General features: G+C 35.7%; 1 protein-coding gene across 2 annotated transcripts in view; it reads left to right on the top strand.

The window, feature by feature from the left end:
* Positions 1-21,348, top strand: part of NAA15 (N-alpha-acetyltransferase 15, NatA auxiliary subunit) — an 84,692-nt gene that overhangs the window by 58,146 nt on the left and 5,198 nt on the right. Inside the window, exons 15-18 of one of the 2 annotated variants that reach the window (XM_047091095.1) lie at positions 8,502-8,695; positions 13,061-13,169; positions 15,080-15,178; positions 20,773-20,919. In XM_047091095.1, the coding sequence (XP_046947051.1) occupies positions 8,502-8,695; positions 13,061-13,169; positions 15,080-15,178; positions 20,773-20,919 (549 nt within the window). The remainder of the gene's footprint in view (positions 1-8,501; positions 8,696-13,060; positions 13,170-15,079; positions 15,179-20,772; positions 20,920-21,348) is intronic. The other variant, XM_047091096.1, reaches the window with a different exon arrangement.

The following is a 21,348-nucleotide window of genomic DNA, read 5'->3' on the forward strand; positions in this document are numbered from 1 at the left end:
AAGAAATACGAAAATTTCCTTTCACTGTTCTCTTACCTGTAGGTCATCTTCTTTTAAAGATTATCCGTATAAAACATTCAGTTTCCTTTGTGCACAATTACATTTATGTGTACGTAAACTCTACACACACGTTTCAGAGCAGTTCTTTGAGATTGTTTGGTTTCATTTGTTTTATTTTTTTAGCTTCACAAATGAGTCATATTATCCCTGGTATTCTGCAACTTAGACTTTATTTTTCATAGTGTTGCTCCATGTCTGGGCATAAACTTACTACAATTATCAGTCATTTAAGGGCTATGTGGGAACCTTTGTGTGTTTTTCCCCCCACTATTACAGTGCTATAGTAAATCCTTGTACATCATTTTGCACATGTTTATTTAGCATGGATTGTTAGAAGTGGAAATTACTCAGTTAAAGAGTATGAAAATTTGAAATAGTGTCAAATTACCTTTCTTAAGAGGTTGTCAGTTTTTATTGCCATAAACACTGTATTGTGAGATTATCTTTTATTTTATTGCTAACACAGAAAATTATCCATTCTTTACATTTTTGTTATTTTTGGGAAAATACCTGCTTTATAATTCCTAAATTTTTAAGAGGGGAACAGCTGTCTATGTTTTCATGTGGCCTTTGGGTTTCTTGTATGAATTGCCTGTTCATATCTTTTTCCCTTTTTTTAAATTTATTTTTTAATTTACATCCAAGTTAGCATATAGTGCAACAGTGATTTCAGTGATTGATCCCCTATGTATAACACCCAGTGCTCATCACAAGTGTCTTCCTTAATGCCCTTTACCCATTTAGCCGCCCCCCCCGCCACACAATCCCTCCAGTAACACTCTGTTCTCTATATTTAAGAGTCTCTTATGTTTTGTCCCCCTCCCTGTTTTTATATCTTAAAATCCTCATATGAGTGAAGTCATATGATACATGTCTTTCTCTAATTTTGCTTAGCATAATACCCTCTAGTTCCATCCACGTAGTTGCAAATGGCAAGATTTCATTCTTTTTGATTACTGAGTAATACTCCATTGTGTGTGTGTGTGTGTGTGTGTGTGTGTGTGTGTGTGTGTGTGTATACACACACACACACACACACCACCTCTTCTTTATCCATTCATCCATCAATAGACATTTGGGCTCTTTCCATACTTTGGCTGTTGTTGATAGTCCTGCTATAAACATGGAGGTGCATGTGTCTCTTCGAAACAGCACAGCTGTATCCCATGGATAAATGCCTAGTAGTGCAATAGCTGGGTCGTAGGGTAGTTCTTTTTTTAGTTTTTTGAGGAACCTCCATACTATTTTCCAGAGTGGCTGCACCAGTTTGCATTCCTACCAACAGTGCTAAAGAGATTCTCTTTCTTTGCATCCTTGCGAACATCTGTTGTTGCCTGAGTTGTTAATTTTAGCCATTCTGACTGGTGTGAGGTGGTATCTCATTGTGGTTTTTGATTTGTATTTCCCTGATGATGAGTGATGTTGAGCATTTTTTCATGTGTCTGTTAGTCATCTGGATGTCTTGTTTGGAGAAGTGTCTATACATGTCTTTTGCACATTTCTTCATTGGATTATTTGGTTTTTGGATTATCTTTTCCCATTTTAGTTTTCAACTTCTTGGCTTATAGGAGTTTTCTACATAGTCAGGACTTTAATTCTTATTTATATATTGCAGAAATTTTCTTCCTGTTTTATTTAGGTCTTTATGGTGGGCATCTTTTATTATGTAAAAGTGTTAGTTTTTATGAGATAAGATTTCTTTAATCTTTTATGACTTCTAGGTCTTGCATAAAAAGGCTTTTCTACTTCAGAATTTAAAATATATTCATAAATATCTTCTGTGTTTCCTTATAACAATTGTTCTGTTATGTTTACAATTTGTTAATCACCTGGAGTTAATTTTTATATACTGATGTGAGGTAGAAGGTAGCTTATTACCTGCAAGTAGACTGCTGATTCCTCAACAATATTTATTGATAAGTTGTCATATTCCCTGCTTATTTAAAATGCCATCTTTGGGGCGCCTCGGTGGCGCAGTCGGTTAAGCGTCCGACTTCAGCCAGGTCACGATCTCGCGGTCCGGGAGTTCGAGCCCCGCGTCAGGCTCTGGGCTGATGGCTCAGAGCCTGGAGCCTGTTTCCGATTCTGTGTCTCCCTCTCTCTCTGCCCCTCGCCCGTTCATGCGCTGTCTCTCTCTGTCCCAAAAATAAATAAACGTTGAAAAAAAAAAAATTTAAAAAAAAAAATAAAATGCCATCTTTAGGTGACCCTGGCTGCTCAGTTTGTGGAGCATGCGACTCTTGATCTTGGGGTTGTGAGTTCGAGCCCCACGTTGGGTGTAGAGATTACTTAAAAATAAAATCTTTGAAACTAAATAAAGTGGCGCGTGGGTGGCTCAGTGAGTTCAGCGTCTGGCTCTTGATTTCACCTCAGGTCATGATATCAGAGTCATGGGATCGAGGCCCACCTGCGATGTCTCTGTGCTGAGCATGGAGCCTGCTGAAGATTGTCTGTCTGTCTCTCTCTCTCTGTCTCTCTCCCTCTCCCTCCCTCCCTCCCTGCCCCTCTCTCCCTCTTCCCCCACCCCCAACCTCTCCTTCAAATAAATAAATAAACAAATAAACAAAATACTAAACTGTGATGTAGTGAATTGTGGATATGGTGTCTGGTTCTAACACAACATCAAAACTTACTATACAGATGTTAAGATTGTGATATTGACATCAGTATTCAGTTTTCTGTTCTTATCTGTTTGTCTCTTAATCTAATACTATGTCTTTAGAATTTTCTTGCCTTTACATGCAAATTTTTGCTTATATATGAACTGTATGATTAGCTTGATGCCAGAAAGTTTCTTTTGGAATTTTTAATTTGAATCGCATTTAAGATCTAGATTACTGTTTGGGGTGGGGATATCTTAAACAATTACTATTAAGTCTTTGCATACTAGAATGCATTGTATCTTCTATTGTCCGATAACTTTGGTGAATTTGTTACTAGCATTATCTCTACATGTCTTGTTTTCCATTACAGTGTTCTGAAAATTTTTTTAATGTTTATTTATTTTTGAGAGTACAAGCAGGGTAGGGGCAGAGAAAGGGGGAGAGAGGATCTGAAACGGGTTCCACACTGAGAACAGTGAACCCAATGTGGGGCTCGAAGTCATGAACCACAAGATCATGACCTGAGCCGAAGTTGGAAGCTCAACCAACTGAGCCACCCAGGCACCCCATCTTTTAACAGTATTCTAAATGAATATTATTATAATTTTTGTCAAGTTGGTATCCTTATTGAACTCTGATATTAGGTTTAGTTGTTTTTTCAGTTGATTTTTAAAAAAATTTCTATGTAAGCTATTATGTTAATCTGTAAACATTAGTAGCTTGGTTTCTTTCAGAATTTATTCCTCTCTTTTCCATGCTTTACTGCACTGGTGAGGGTGGCAGAAACTGCTAACAGAAACAGTAGTGTGCTTGCTGCCTTCTTTATCTTTAGACATAATGTTTCTCATGGTCCATCCATCGTAAAGCTTGCTATTTGTAACAAATATGTGGTAGTTACCCTTTATTTGGTTGAGAAGTTATTTTTCACTTTTTATGTTTTATCTTTTAATAAACCTACAGTCTTTGTGTGGCCAGATTTCTTTTATTTTGCTTTCTTGTGTGAATGTTGATTTGGCTGGATACTCTAGGTTCAGATGTTATTTGCTATGCATTCATGTGTATGTGTGCACACACATACTTGCGCACAATTTTTTAAATAGTTTTTTTTTAATGTTTATTTTTGAGAGAGAGAGGCAGTGGGAAGAGAGCAGGGGAGGGGCAAAGAGAAAGGGAAATATAGAATCTGAAGCTGGCTCCAGGCTCCGAGCTATCAGCACAGAGCCCGACATGGGGCTCGAACTCACAGACCATGATGCTTAACTCACTGAGCCACTGAGGTGCCCCTACACACAGTTTTATTTAAGAGATAGTGCAATATTCTAGCATAGGAGAATTCTTCTCTGGTTTCTCTTGAGCTGAAATTCTGAGCCTCTTTTATGTTAACATAAGTCATAGGTAATTCTTGCAAAATTTAGACAGTGCTTATCCAGATAAGTTAGTGCTACATTAAGTGAAACAGGATTTGAATTAATTTCTATATTAATTTCTTATGTAGTTATTCCTTTCCTATTTTTGTATGGCAACTCTATTATTAACTACATGGGTCCTTTCAAGGCAGTGGCAGATAATATAGAATAAGGTCACAAACTAGCCAGTGGGCAGATCCGTACTGCAGTTTGATTTGATAAATGAAGTTTTATTGGGACACAGCTGAGCCTATTCATTTATATATTATCTATGGCTAATTTTGTGCTACAAGAGCTGAGTTTAGTTGCACCAGAGATCCGAAAATATTTAGTATCTGGCTCATTATAGAAAATGATTGCTGACCCCCAGTATAGCATAATGGAAAGAAACAGCCCAGAATTTGGAATGAGAGTGAAGTGGATTTAAATCCTTGCTGTGCCTTTTATTATTACTTGAGTTATTGTTTTTCCTCTGAAACCTCAGTTTTCTCATACATAAAATAATATACTCTAATCCATGAGATTATTAAGGACATTAAATAAAATAACGTAGGGATGGTATCTAGTGTGTAGTAAGGATGCAAGTGGTAGCAATTATCGTACAGTCATTAAAAGGTCAGCATTTTTGTGGCTACTCATTTATAGTCTTTTGTTTCCAGAATGTAAGTTTTCATCCTTGTTTGAAATTTTCTCTTTCAGTAGTGGGGCTTCTTTACTAGGGAAAAGAGAAACAAGTCTGTATTTGTTCTGATGGTGGTTATCTATTGCCACATAATATTCCTAAATTTAGCAGCTTAAAATAATTATTTCTATAGTTTAGGAATGTAGTAGCCTCTAGGTGGGCCCAGCTTAGGGTCTCTTATAAAGTTGTAGTTGAGATGTTGGCTGGGGCTACAGTCATCCGAAAGCTTAACTAAGACTAGAAGGTTCATTTCCTAGATGGCTCACTTGCATGGCTTTTGGCAGGTGGCCATAATATGTCAGTCTCTCTAGATTTCTTGAGTTCATCAAGCTAGCCATGAGAGAGCAAGGAAGAAGCCACAACATTTTTAATGTTCTGTTCTCTTGACACAACATTCCATTACTTCCTTCACATTCTAATTGGTAGCAATGAATTACCGAGTATAAACTATATTTGAGTGGGAGAAGAATGAAACAATTTGTAGATATATTTTTAACTGCCATGTTCTACAATCAGGACACAAATTTATATTATTCTTAAATGCAAAATACACTTGCCCCTCCCAAGGCCTTCAAAAGTCTCATTCCATTACAGCATTGGCTCAGAGTCCAGAATGTTACATATAAATGAGGCGCAGGTGCTGATAAGGGTTCTTGAATATGGTTCTTTAGTATAGTTATTATAGCTCTTCAGGTATAGTTCTTGACATGAAATCCTGTATCAACCACATATTCAGTATAAATTGATGGCAGAGGCATAGGGTACCCACTGTTGGATATTCTTATTCAGAAAGAGGTGATGGAGGAATGAGAGGTACACAAGAGTGACTGGTTCATGGCAGTTCTCAAGTCCAGTTGGGTACAGGATTAGGACTCAAAGTGTAGGAATAATTCTCTTATGGCTCTTGGTTCTATGTTCTGGGTTCTTGGTTCCACCTTCTGTATCATCTTTTCTTGTTCTTAAAAGATAGCATTTGCAGGATGCCTGGTTGGCTCAGTTGGAAAAGCTTGTGACTCTTGATCTTGGAGTCATGGGTTCAAGCCCCACGTTGGGTGTATAGATAACTTTTTAAAAATTAATTAATTAATTGATAGTTAACATTTGTTTGCACCTTAGTAGTTTTTCAGTCTGCTTCCAAAATTTGGGAGGTCTTTTCATTTTATACTATCTCCATTCCTTTCAGTCCAGATTTGCTGTTTCTACCCATCTAATTCTCTTACAACTTTTAGGGATCTTTTGTGAGTCTTATTAGAATCCACATGCACAAATATCTTTGTCTACCTTGAGCACTAAGAGGACACCACCCTTAAGTTTCTTAGAAGCCCTGTTGTTTGAGAGGATCTGTGACTCATACCCTTAAAATTTTGGGATGACTAGTAACTGAGGCACCATCTTTCTGAGTTCTAAGCCTTAAAGGAATCTCCCTCCCTTCCTTGTCTTTAGTAGGCTCCATACCCAGCATGGAGCCCAACATAGGACCTGAACCAAGATTAATAGTTGGATGCTTAACCAACTGAGCCACCTAGGCACCCCTGAGTCTTAAAAGATTTTAAAGCCAAACTCAACTTTCCCTGTTGACATGCTTTCTTGGCAGTTCTCTGAATTTGATCTTTGCTCAGCAGCCATTTCTGGAGAGGCTGAGAATTTTCAGAGCCGTTAAATCCTTCTTCCATTTGTTTCTTTTTCTTGCATTTTTATTACAAGCTGAAAGAGGAATCAGATGCCCCCTTAACTACCTTTTTTTTTTTTTTTTTTTTGGTCTGGAAATACCCCTAACTAGATCACCCCGTTCATTTGATAGATTTTATAAATGTTACTTAACTTTCTGCCTCTACATGACTATAACATGTCTTCAAAATCGACTCTGTTAATAGTCTAGGTAGGGTTCTTTGAGCTTCCATTAATGCTTTTCTCCAAGTCTTTCCACCTTTTGCCACTCTCTGGAACCAAAACCAGTTCTACATTTTAGGTTTTTATTGCAGCAGCACCCCCCTTCCAGGTACCAAAATCTGTCTTGGTTATCTGTTGCTGCTATTGCTTACACATAGCTTTAAATAACAAACATTTATTATATCAGAGTTACTGTGGCTCAGGAATTCAGAAGTCACTTAGCTGTATGATTTTGAAAGATGTAGGGGTCTTTCAGGAGGTTGAAGTCAAGACAGCCAGGGCATCTGAGAGGTTGACTTGAGTTGGAGAATCTGCTTCCAAGATGGCTTCGTCTCATACCCAGAAGCCTTTTTTTGGCCACATGGGTCTTTCCATAAAGTTGTTTGGCTATCTTCACAACATGGCAGTTGGTTTCTTCTGAGTTGTCCAAGAGAAAGCAAGGAGCAATCCACAGTGCTTTTATGTTCTGATCTTGGATGTCATATACTTTGATTTCTAGCACATTCCATGTGTTAGAAGTGAGTCAGTAAGTATAGCCCACAATTAAGGGAAGCGGGGAAATAGGTTCTGCCTTTTGAAGGAAAGAATTTATGGGCATATTTAAAAAAAAAAATTTTTTTTTAACATTTATTTATTTTTGAGACAGAGACAGAGCATGAACGGGGGAGAGTCAGAGAGAGGGAGACACAGAATCCAAAACAGGCTCCAGGCTCTGAGCTGTCAGCACAGATCCTGACGCGGGGCTCGAACTTACGGACCGCAAGATCATGACCTGAGCCGAAGTTGGCTGCTTAACCGACTGAGCCACCCAGGCGCTCCAATTTATGGGGCATATTTTAAAGTCACCACAGTGGTGGTATATTTTAGAATGACTTTTTTCATTTCTTGGTATCAACAAGTATTACCAAATAAATACCAATTGTACATGTAGCATTCAGATTTACTGCTTGAAGACTAAATAGTATAGAGTTTTTACTTCATTATTACATATTTATCAGTGATTTCCAGGCTGTCTTTTGAGACATCCATAGTTTATACTCAAGAGCTACTGTTAATTTTCAGTGTCAAATTTTTAATTTATCTTATAGTTATTCATTGTTCCGTCAACAAATACTTGAGTGTTTTCTGTATATTCTGCTAGGCCCTGAGAATACAAAGATTATGAGGAAGACAAAGTCTCTTCCACCGAGGAGTTCACAGTCTAAAAGAGAAACACCTGTATAAACAAAGTATTGTTACAAGCAAAATAATATGTCATAGTGGCAGCACAGAGTAGAGAATGAATAACTGACAAGGTTAGAGGGGCATAACTAAGAAAAAGCATAGTCCAAAGCCATAGAAATATGAACATTTCTAGAATTGCAACTAGTTTAATATTGTTGGATGAACTTGTATACTTTTTTATGTTTTGCCATGGTTGCAGCACCAGGTCTCCACCTGTTTTCAAAAAAAAGTTTTAAAGAGGTTACAGTATTCTCTACGTGTGTGGAACTGTTAAAGGGCTAGATACACATAGGCATATGAACACATATAACATTTAATATTTTTAAAAAAATTTTAATATTTATTTTTGAGAGCGAGACAGAGTGTGAGTGGGGAGGGGCAAAGAGAGAGGGACTCAGAATCTGAAGCAAGCTCCAGGCTCTGAGCTGTCAGCACAGAGCCTGATACAGGGCTCGAACTCATGATCCGTGAGATCATGACCTGAGCTGAAGGCAGAGGCTTAACCGACTGAGCCACCCAGGCCCCCCTAACATGTAATATTTTTTATGAGAGTTTTAGTGAGAATATTAAATTAGTGATTGATCATTACTAACCTGATTTATATGCTTTTAATTAATTAACACTTATTGCCTACAGCAAACATGTCTGACAAAGAGCTAAAGAAGCTACGTAATAAACAAAGAAGAGCTCAAAAGAAAGCCCAGATAGAAGAAGAGAAAAAAAATGCAGAAAAAGAAAAGCAGCAGAGAAATCAGAAAAAGAAAAAGGATGATGATGATGAAGAAATTGGAGGTCCCAAAGAAGAACTTATCCCTGAGAAACTGGCCAAGGTACTTAATAAAGGGTTTAGCACAATTTAGTGAAATTTCATGACAGCTGTTATCATTTAATATGGTCTTATTCAACCAATTTGATTATTATTTGAGTGAAAATTTTTAATTTTTAGTCTCCTCTCTCTCTCTCTCTCTCTCTCTGATCATACTTCACATTTAAAACTTGTAGTAATGATCATGATCCAGAGTAATCTTGTATGGTATAGTGGAAAGTTTTGGCTTTTGAGTCATTCTGATCTGGGTCCACATATCAGCATGTACACTTCATTGTGTGTTTGGACACTTTGTCTAACCTCTCTGATGATTTTCTCATCTATAAAATGGGACTAGTAAAAATCCCTACTAGGCAGAGATGTTAGGATTAAAGAAAGGAACTATATGTGTAAAGAATGTAGCATCTGTTACAAGTGGTAACATGCAACTTTTTATATCCAGAGACCAAATTGAGCTTGTTAAAAAGTGAGTGTATATGTATATTTCTCATCCATGTGTCAGTTTACAGTCCTTATTTATTAATTTTGCTATTCGAACCTAATGTCTTTAAAGTTCCTAAATATTTTCCCCCAGGCCAAAATCACATGTGCCATTTTTAATCATTAAGCTGAAACCAAGGTATTCACTGTCACACAAACCATTTTGATTAGTAACGTACCTGTGTACTCCTGGCTCTTGACATTCACCTACTCCATGTGAAAATAATTGCATAATTTATTATGTTAAAGCAGTAAATATAGTGAGCACATTGCCCTAGAGTTCAGTATTAGCCTCGCTAGTAACTAAAAAACCAAAATCAACTGCTCTGTAATGAAGAAAAATTATAATACTTAGTAAATAGAGTTGGAAAATAGTTTTAGGATTATACCAGAGCAGATGGACAGTAATAACTCATAGCAGTGTTGCTATTTAAGAACCATAGAGAAATCTGGCTTGGATTTCAAAGGATATATTGACATCTTTTCACAAATAATTGTGTAACTATTTTAGGAACAAAGATACTACTTTTTATTGTTGGGTGCTTATTGGAAAAATATACAGAATAGGGAGGAAGCACAGAAAATGGACCTTTTAGGCCTCATGGAGAATTGCAGTTATTCAGGGATAATATCAACTTTAAGGGGCCCTCCATCTTTATACCTCAGCTTTCTTTATTACTACCACCACTAACTTGTCTGCCAGCACCATTCTTTCCCTTGACTTTCCTTAATGACTTTTTTCTTTGTAACACTTCATATCTCACATTATACTTTTTAAAGAGAGGATCTGTCTGGCTTGTTTAGTCCTTGTCTAATAAAGGGTAATCCCACAGAGCAGAATTCTTATGCTAGCATACCAGGCCTCCTTACTGGGTTTTCCTTTTATTTTTGACTTGAGTTTTTCTTGTGTCTAGCTTATCATGGCTGCTTTTGGACCAGATGTCAAGTTATAGTCTAATTATTAATACCTATATAGGGTTGTAGAGTCTCAGAAGAAAATAATTCCTACAGAAAGTGCTTTATTTGGAAGGAGCCCAGTGGGAGGCACCCTGATCTGGGGTGCTGTTTAATATATACTTCTCTTGCTTGTTGGGCACATAAGACCCTTCTCTTCCTAGGATAACTGCCGCCAGGATGCCCCCTTCTAATAGCATCCACACTTACGTATATCCCCAGTGTGGTGGCAGCACCAGATTATACCAAGCCATCATAATAAGGTATGGCATTGTAGGCTCTTTTAAATGCTGCCTGCCAAGTCTGGATCTACAGTCTATAGATTGTGATTTTTTGTGATCCTATATTTTATCATTCTTCATGTGATAAGTGGTATATTTAGTGTCATTCAGGATTTTATATATATGATATGAAGTAGAAGCATCGTTAAGTTAGCGGTAATTCCAGGTAAGGAAAAAAGGAAAATAGGAAAAGGTTTAGTGAGTGAGTTTAATATTAAGTTAACTGAGTATAAACCTGAAGTTTCTCCAGTGTATCATGAGGCAATAAATTGTTATTTTTGAGTTCCCTCATGTGCCACCCATCTTGTGTCCCTCCTCACCTTCAGTCAGTACTTACCTCAGCCGGACTATTTTTTCCTTCTGTATACACACATGTTCTTTATCAGTGTGTCCTTAATATTCTGGCTGTATAAGGTATAATAGTTTCAAGCTTTTTGTTGCTATGCTGGGACCATAGGGAGACATACTCCTATATAACGTAGTGTAACATGGATTAGACTTCACATCAGTTTATAAATTTAAAAATTGCATGTGATCAAACCACCCTTGCAGATCTCTTATATTGCCCATCAACACAATGCAATCCCAGTGTACATTTCCTTAACTTAAGTAAATTCAAATCTTCATGACTCGTTGTAGTTTTTTTTATATATGTGCTGCCAGAGCAGGTACTGGATGTAATTTTTTTTTGAGAAACAAATGAGTATGCATAATTCTAGCAATTTCATCCAGTATTCCACTCAGTGAACATAGAACTCTAAGTATGATAGAAGTATAACTACCATTTGTTTAGTCCCTGTCAGTTTCTGTGTGCATCTTCTCCTAGTGAGAACATTTTGCTACAGGGATTAGGATTTTGGTACCTAATATATGGTTTTCATACATATAATGCAAATTAATGATATATATATATATATATATATCTTTACAACTTTAGGAATTTTCAAGGGTAGTTCTGTTGATTTTTTTTTTTTTCTCCTGATCTTAAGCACTGATTTTAGAATTCATCCCTGTTGATAGGCTTTTGTGTATATAACCCTGTACTTCATTTTGTATATATGAATGTAGAATGTAGTTAGCTTTATTGTGGTTATGGACATATGTTTAAGCACTCAGATTTAGCCTAACAAAATCTTCCCTATGCAAGTAAGGCACAAGGAAACATGTAGAAATTTCAGATCCAGATCTCCTGTGGAGGCATGTATTCTCACTTACTAGAAATGCAGGCAGAATTTCCCTTTTCTTTTTCCAAGTTCAAAAACTTGATTTCAGTAAGTATAATGTTTGTATGACTCAGCTGCCCTATATTCCTTGTATCCATTTTGTTAACAGCAGCCATATCTCCCTGGTGATAAATTACCCTGATCAGTACAGCAGTCTTCATTTCAAGCTTGATACAGCTCCATTACAATTTCAGTTTCCAGTTTTTTACCTTCCTTGGTAGACATTTCTTCCCTGTATATCACAAATTCCAACTCAATAGGACATAGAATCATGGGAATAAGATAAGCAAAATATTAAAAATGTGTGAGAAAGACATACTTCTGAGGGCCCCTCTTTCCCCCTCTGTCTCCTAGTATCTACAGCTATTAGAGTGACAGTGTCATATATTGATTTCTTGTTCAGAGCACATATCTTTCAGAATAATGCCAGCTGCTTTACATGCTAGTAGTATACAGCAAATCTCATAGACATCACTTTTTTGTTCAACTTTTTTTTCCTTTTTAATACTGTGAAATCGTTTCCTTAGCCAGAAACTGTGTTGGTGAAACACAATTACCAAATTAGAAGAGGCATGTTAGACAGGTATGGCAAATCCAGATTCCATCAAGGATAAATTGTCCCTGCCTCTGTCATGAGACAAGACAAACAGGCACAGATATTCAGTGCCTTTCTGATAAATGTGGTATTGTTCCCCACCCACACCTCAGTCTACAGAGAAGAATCTTGTCTAAATACTCAGTCTAGAAGTGTAACAATAGCACAATTATGTAGTAAACATTATACCTGCCCAGTAATGATTACAAGTATGTAATTAATATGACATTTATATAATTACTAAAGGGTGGTAGAGACAGAGTTCTATAAGTATAAATATTTTCACATGCCATCTCACCATTAGCATGGCATTAGAATAAATATGAATTCTATAGAATTTGTATTATTAGAACAATGCAAGATGGAATCTTTTTTTTTTTTTAATAGCTTGATTGTACTTCACTTTGAGTTTAAAAAGAACGTTGACTCATTCTGTAATATTCTCCACCTCTCATTCTTACCCCTCTTCATCCTATTTAACATCTCTCCTCGGTTCCCATCCCCCCAACCCCACCCCAATTACCTTACTTGTTTATCTCACTGTCTTTCTTTCCCTGGTTCTGTTTTATCTTCATCTTTACTTGTTGGATAGTTTCTATTTAGAGATAATGTAATATCTGTGGTTAAAAACCAGCGAAGAGTTCTAGAGTTCAAAATCCCCTTCCTTTAGACTGTGGGAGGTTAAAATATGACAGTATTTCTGGGTAATGGGTAAGTGATTTTTACCAAAACAACAACAACAACAATAAAAAACCAGAAAGTGTTTTTAATGGAGAGAATAACATCATACCCCTCCATCTTGCTTCCATTTGTATAATATCTTTTATTTTTGTTAGGTTGAAACTCCATTGGAAGAAGCTATTAAATTTTTAACACCGTTGAAGAACTTGGTGAAGAACAAGATAGAAACGCATCTTTTTGCCTTTGAGATTTACTTTAGGAAAGGTAGGCAATTAGGGGATAGTGGCCCTGATAAAATTGATCACTGTATTTCTTAGATATAGTCACCCAAGTCCAGTAGCTTTACCAGTGTAGGATTTTTTGCCAATGCAGCTTCCTCACAGAAATGCGTGCTACATGTGCAAGATGTTGTGGGGAGGTATAATGATACTATTATCTCTTCTAGGACATTAAAATCAACAATAGATGAACATCCATAACTAGGATTAAGGTCATATGTAGTAATTGCCGTGTACTTGTGTGAATAAAGTTAATGACATAAAGCTTAGATTAGTGCCTGATACACAGTAAGCATTGAATAAATGTTGGTTTTTATTAGCTATTGTTACAAGATGTGGCGCTTAAGGTGTATCTTGAAGGATGAATCATTTCTAAAAGAAGAGCTGGATAGAAAGGAAGAGGATGCTTTAAGAAAACACAAGTATGTGTAAATAATGTAGAGGTTTCTGTATTGCCCAAACCAGATAGAAAATAAATGAAGGGTCTTGGTTGTCTTGTTTAGAATGCCTCAACTACATATAGATCCTGATTGCTGTAATCCAAGTGGTTCATTGAACAAAAACTAAGTATATCATTAAGGGAAGGGAACAGAACTTGGTTAATAAGCTCTGACAGAAGGTTGTTGTTCCAAGCAGTGTAACTTACGTTCTACTTAAGGAGATGGAAAATGGTGCCCCTATAGAGTTTCCATTTAAAAATCATGTTTATCAAAGGTAATTAATAATGGGGAAAGGTTCTCATATAGCATTGCTTGAAAATAGGACAAAAAGCTATAGTTTGATTTTAATTTTTATTAGGATATTTACATGAATATGTATTACAGAAAAAAGGCCAGGAAGAAATAGATAAAAAAAATAACAGAAGGTCTCTTGATGGATTGAGTGATTACAGTGTTTTGTTATAATTCTGTCTTCCAAAATTTAGAAAATAAACTTTAGTAAATAGTCAAGTAATTTAGAAACTTTTAAAGAACAGTTAATTATAACTTCCTTTTTAACAAATATTCTTAAATGGAATACCGAAGTATAAAAAAGTTGTTCTGCTTGAAGTGAGGAAGGGGAATCTAAATTCCATTCAGTTGGCTTCTTGGTTGTGTTCTAAAGACCTCTGAAGGGCTCTTCAGCTGTTGGATTTCATTGTTGTGTGAAATGGGTAGTAAAGGGTATGGCAGTGTTTTTAGCTTTTTGAGTGTTGGGTAAGAGAAAAATGTCAGAGGAGCCTGGAGGTTTCAATTTTGTTATTTGGAGAACGGTACCAAATTAGGGAAGTCGTAACAAAGAGGAGGTAGTTATAGATGAGACTTGGAAGTTCAGTAAGTATTCAGGTGAAATTTCCATGGAACAGGTGGAAACACTACTAAAGCTGGGGAAACATGGGGGTGTGAGTATGGGGATAGTATAGAGAGAGCTTAGAAATCACTGAAAATAATAACCTTGGTAAATACTGTACTTTTTGAGGAGAAACAGGAGCCAAGGATTGATAGGAGAGGACAGTCAGATAGGAGGGAAACCATTTCACATGTCACAAAACCCAAGAAAGGAGATTCAAGTATAAACCATCAAGATTTATAAGTAGTGCAGAAGATCCCTTTATTCTGATTAAAGGAGGTTAAGAAGTGAAATGGCTTCAAATTTTGTTCCTATGGCATTAGTTCAAATATTGAATGCTATCTAATTTTTTTTGTACTTCATAAAACCTTTTTTCTTAAAAGAATATTGTGTGGAAATCATTAGCTAATGTTGCTAATCTGAGGAAATCATTTGCTTCACTTACGTTGCAGTTCAAATGTGATTGACTCTAAATTAGTTTCTCTATTTGTAAGATCTTAATCTTCCAAAGGAGGGCATCTTATTTTATCAGATGATCAAAATATATCTTACTTTTTCTTTTTATAGAAAAATTTCTTTTGATGCTACAATCAGTAAAGAGGGCATTTGCTATTGATTCTAGTCATCCCTGGCTTCATGAGTGTATGATTCGACTCTTTAGTACTGGTATGTTTTTGTTTTCCATTACTTAAGTATTTGGTTATAGTAGTTGATAGTGACTGTATAAGTGATCTATATAAGCTTGTCATAAACTTAATCATTTTAAAGCTGTTGGGTATTAAATTAGCTAAGGGGAAAAGCAGGGTTCTTTTCTTTGTGATGAAGGTATTTATTTTAAGGCTAGAAATGTTACTTGATTTTGATAATAGAATTGTTTAGTCCAGATATTTGAGAATCACCTTTGTTTCTGTTTCTAAAAAGTTAACACGTAAGTTGAAATTGTGAATCATATTCGTTATGTAAAGCTTTTAGTAAATTGTTCTAAAATTGAAGAATCTCTTTGAAATTGACTAGCTGTCTCCTTATTTATCTGTCTTCAGAATTCTTTGTCATAAAATTTTTGTTAATTTTTAAAAGAACTTTAAGACAATCATTGTACTTTTCAGATATTTTCACAATAAGATCCATATACTACTTCTAACATAAAGTAGAACTATAGAATTTTAGAGAGTAAAACATAGAATGTTATGCTAATTGTTTTTCATTTTAATAATAGTTGAGAAATATGGGACCCTAAAAGATTAAATGACTTATTCAAGGTAACATAAATAATTAGTAATGAAGCAGGGATGAGAGCTCAGGTTTTCATATTGTTCTTTCTACTACCACAAGAGCTTGAAATTTAGAGTAAAGTACTCCTGTAGTCAAGTGGTGAGGGTGGTTTGATTTTTAAGTGAATAGAGAAGGGAAATTGAATTTTTAATAGAACAGTCTGCAGATACTATTAAGTTACCTGTCTCATTGCTAAATACTCAGCCACATATGAATCCATACATACCTAGAAATAATGAGATTAAACCAGGCATCCCAGTCAGTCTTTTGAAAAATGTTTAATTGTCCTCCCGATGAAGAAAGTTGTTTTGGGGGTGCCTGGGTGGCTCAGTCAGTTAAGAGTCCAACTTTGGCTCAGGTCATAATCTTGTGGTCCGTGGGTTTGAGCCACATATCAGACTCTGCTGACAGCTCAGAGCCTGGAGCCTGCTTCGGATTCTGTCTCTCCCTCTTTCTCTGCCCCTCCTCTGCTCGTTCTCTGTCTCTCTCCCTCTCAAAAATTAATAAACATTAAAAAAATAAAAACACAAACCTTGTTTTGACTTCTAAGAAAAAGTAAATCCTTATTTAAAGTATATTTATGCCTGTCAAAAAAAAATGATTCCTGTTATAGACACTGAACTGTTTTTTAGTGTTTTTAATTCTGAAAGTAAAAAATAACATAACTACCTCATAAAATAGAAGAAGGAATTGCTATTCTTAGAGAAAATAGAGAAATTTCTTTCTAGTGTTTTCATATTAAAATTTGTTTGAAGTCATGAGTCCGAAAATTAAGGCCAGGAATAATGGTCTTAAATCCATTCTTGCTTAGGATGGAGTGCACTTAAATTGTTCTCAAAATTAACATGAACACTTTGTTCTTGTATAATCAACTCTTTCCTAAAAGGTAGTAGTAAAATAATATATAGAAGTCTTATGGATTTGGAGACTTCCCTCTGAAATATGAATTAAAAGTGGCATATTTAAATGTATTTGCTTATAGTAAGTATGTGGATTGATGAACATATGACTGTTGTCTTAGAACAGTTATATTAGGAACTAAAATGCTTCAGAAGAACAAAGAAAGGCAGAATGGTCCTGATGTAAGAGTTAGAATTATTTAGTTAGCTGTGAGCTGTATCCGTAGCTTCCAGACATTGTCTGGAAGAGTAACAAAGTAATCCTTATTTTGACTAAATTTAGGCATTAAAGCAGTGATAATTTGGAGTGATAAAGATGCACTGTCTTTAAAAGGCCTTCAAGAATTTGGGTACAGTTGTGTAGTATGTAAAAGTATTTGTGCAACCACAGACACCCAGAGTAGGGGCATCTTTGATATACCCCACAAGTTTCCTTTAATAAAACTGATAGCTTTGGTAGTTTTAAAATAAGATTTAACTTTGAAGTAATTTTTCAAGAACACATTTGTCATGTCAAGTTATATTTTACTAACTGCTTCTTTACAAAGAAACCCTTACAACACCTTCTTGGGGAATATGGGGAAAAAACGGTGCCTTGACACCTATTTTATTATAGAAACTTCTCTAAGTAAATATTCATTTTACCCTGGTTATGAATACCCTTCCAAATCTTCATAATGTTGTTATACTACCAGTGTAATTAGTATCTGCTGCCTAAACTAATTTACCATATACGTCAATCTTCCTCTCCCCTTTTTAATTATGAGAATGATTTGGTATGTGCCCTTTTCAAGTTTTTCACTTTTTCTTAAAGTTGTAGGACTTAAAGCAATTTCAACTACATTTATGCTTGGTATTAAGTAAAAGGAGTTTATGGATTCAGTTGTTTATTATTCCCTTACATACTTTTAAAAAAAATCACTGGTCACCTTGATCTACAGTGAATCTTACATCTTTTCTTCTCTCATTTGTACAAACCCATTTCTTCCTTTTATCTGCAGATTATTTTTCTTCTGTGCTTATGTATTTCTCCCCTAAAAGCTTTGTTGATCCTCTTATTTAACCTATTTTACCCTTTTGAATGGTAATCACTTAGTAGGTTGTGCTTTAGAGCCTAGTAGTGAGTAGTCATTATCTTGCACAGAATATGAGCATTTTCTACCCAAATTATTAACAAAACAGGGAGCTAGCCTAGGAACCCAGAGAAATTCTTTTGGCTAAGAATCTACCCCTTTTTCAGTGCGACTTTTAACCATTGACAATTACTAAATTAATCCAGTCTGCTAATAAGCTCAGAGCATGAACCAAACATTATTTTAATTTTAGGATGTCAGAGGATTCAGAAGCCTCTCATAAAAAGTTTTATTCCCCTTCCCTCAATTATTATTTTTCCTTGATTCACAAGACTTACTATTGTATCATAAGGTAGCAAGGAAGCTAATTCAGTAGTCTCAGATGTTTTATTTTCCTGAGACCTCAATATTTTTTTGTTCATTTTAGTCACTTTCAAAGGACTTTTAGATTGGTTCATCCCCTACTAATCTTTAGTAATAAAAGCTTACGTAGTAGACCTGTGATGCATGAGGTTGCCCCTTTCCTGAAAGACATAGGTAATATTGCATTACACAGAATTCATACAACTTTCTGAGTCTTACTGCAGTTGAATTTTTTTTTTTTAATTAGTATCTTCCTGGAAATTATAGTGTCAATCTACATAGTGTAGGGGAGCTAACAATCAGCCTCAAACATTTTGTGACTTGGGGAGGAAATGTTTTTGGAAATAGCTATTAGTGGAAGTTTGGAGTTATATAAATATTTCTTCTTTATACATCCTGAATATATATATTTGTTTTTAATTGTGTGGGCTTTTTTTTTTTTTTTCTTAAAGCAGTTTCGATTTTTCTGGGGGATTATTTTAATCTGAGGAAAACAAATTAATGAAGGTAATAAAAAACATGAAAAGCGTAGCGTCCACTTACAACCAACTATAATGTAACTATACAGTTACTTTCCCATCTGCATATAGTGTCCCGAAAGCACTTCATTCAAACCAGTAAGGCCCATGGATATAACAATTTTTTAGAAGACCTGTGTTTTTTTGATATAATAGTCATTGTGATTGGCTATAATCTGTTTTACCAACTTTTCTTTCTGTTTGCACTCCCGTGCTCCTTGAAATCTGTTGATAAGTTGCCAAAATCAAGTCACAAGTACAGCCATAATGGAGATTAAGCAAAATTCCTTAATAACTCATTTATTCGAACCACCCAATTCAATAGAATGATAGAAGAAATGCTATTTAACTAACAAAGGACACATCGATCATTTATTCAGTTACTAATTATGTGTAGAATATTTCAGAGATGTTAACCACTCAAGAATTCAGTGTGTTTAAACTTGGTGTAGTGATCCATTAGACAATAAGTGGGCCATTACTACCATTTGAAAGCCTAATATAGAAATATACTATAGAGCAGAGGGGCACCTGGGTGGCTCAGTTGGTTGAGTGTTGGACTTTTGATTTCAGCTCAGATCATGATCCCAGGGTCTTGGGATCAAGCCCCCAGTTGGGCTCTGCGCTGAGGGTGCAGCCTGCCTGAGATTCTCCCTCTCTCCCTCCCTCCCTCCCTCCCTCCCTCCCTCTCTCTCTCTCTCTCTTTCTCTCTCTCTCTCTCCCCCTCCCCCTCCCCCCCACTACCCCTCTGCCCCTTTCCCCCCGCCCACTCAACGCTCTCTCACTCTCTCTCACTCTTAAAAAAAGAATAGAGTAGAAAATACCAGAATGCATGGCACAAAATTAAGGTTAGTATTCCATGAAACTTTTGCTTCACATAGTAATTTATGTATATAGGATACATATTCAGCAGTACAAATGGTTGTTGTCCACATTTTAAGCGACCACCATAGTTCCTAACCATGAGGAAAATATATTTTCAATCTATAACAAAAATAATAACTGTACTTTATTGAATTATATATTTAGCTATTATATAATTAACTTTAAAAAATGTAACTTTTCTGGGGCACCTGGGTGGCTCAGTTGGTTGGTTAGGTGGCAGACTTCGGCTCAGGTCATGATCTTGCAATTTGTGAGTTCTAGCCCCGCGTTGTGCTCTGTGCTGACAGCTGAGAGCCTGGAGCCTGCTTCGGATTCTGTGTCTGCCCCTCCCCTGCTCACGCTCTGTGTCTGTCTGTCTCTCAATAATAAATAAACGTTAAAACAATTTTTTTTTTAAAAATGTAACTTTTCCTTACTGTGATCCTTTTAGGTTAGATAGCTCCTCAGTTTTACGGATCAAGAAATAAGTTCAGAGAGGTTGTGACTTGTTCAAGCCTAGATCCATACCCAGGTCTTTCTGGCTCAAAGCTTCAAACTGTCTGTCTATACCAAAATAGTAATGAAAAAAGCATACTAACATTCAGTCAGAGAGGTTAGGGGTTCAGCTTTTCCATCTCTGAATCCCAAGGCCTGGGAATATGATTATTAGAGTGTATTCATTATAGGAAAATACTTCGGTGGTCCTTTGGAGTTTATTATATAGTGATAACTAAATTTATGTAGCCCTTGCAAAATAAAGGTCAATGAAGTCAGTCATGTTTTCTTTTAAAATTAATAAATTTTGTAATGCCTTACTTGGGTATAGAATATGGACAAGGTGAAGAAAATCCTCTTGTCTTCCGCACTGCATAATTGCTGTGACATTATTTATCAGGTGGGTGCCATCAGAGCCCTACTTTATAAATTTGTTTTAAAGTTGAGGGGGCCAGCCCCTAAGAGCTTAGAAGACTATGGAACTACATCTTTTGTTATTTGTTTTGCATTTTGTTTTGTTTTGTTTTGTTTTTCTGGAAATGAATCATTTATCAGTGAAATGTCTTTGAATGCTGTTAGAAAAATTATTATTTTCCTGATACACATTTTTTTACATTTATATGGTAAGCTCTTTACATGTTGAATAATAAGTAGGTTCATTTAATCTTTACATGTAATTGCTTTGTTTCATTGGCCTCATCAAGTAATTTCTTTACTTCTGCAAATCATATCAAAGTATCTGACTGCTAATAGAATTTTGTTTTTAATTTGTTCAGCAGTGTGTGAAAGTAAAGATTTACCTGATACAGTTAGGACAGTATTAAAACAAGAAATGAATCGTCTTTTTGGAGCAACAAATCCAAAGAATTTTAATGAAACTTTTCTGAAAAGGAATTCTGATTCATTGCCACACAGATTATCAGGTAATCACTTCATTTTCTTTTTATCTTAGCCTTCTAAAATAATTTTAGTTTTTATTTTAATGGATTCATGGCAAGGTTACACATTTCTCACATGGAAGAGGCATTGTGTGTATGTCACATTTTAATCGTAAGAACACAGGCAGCTTAAATATGCTTCCTATAAATTTTTAAATTTCCTAAAATTATTACTGTGAATCAAGGTCAGTAGTTTCTTCTGGTTCAGCATAGGCTTTTTACAAAGAAGCAATATAACTTCATTTAACTATATATTACATATAAGGAAGGAGGGGGAGGGGCTTTCTTTGTTTTTTCTTTCTCCTCCTTCAACATGCTCTTAAGATTCACTTGGATGTGACCATCAGCTTCTATTTTTCATGCTTATAAGATATTAAATTGGACAGTGCAAAACACCTAAAATCATTTCATAGG

Source organism: Lynx rufus, unplaced genomic scaffold, assembly GCF_022079265.1.
Source record: "Lynx rufus isolate CCGP_SWC_20201006 ecotype Redwood Valley unplaced genomic scaffold, mLynRuf1.p SCAF_3, whole genome shotgun sequence".
Lineage (NCBI taxonomy): Eukaryota > Metazoa > Chordata > Mammalia > Carnivora > Felidae > Lynx > Lynx rufus.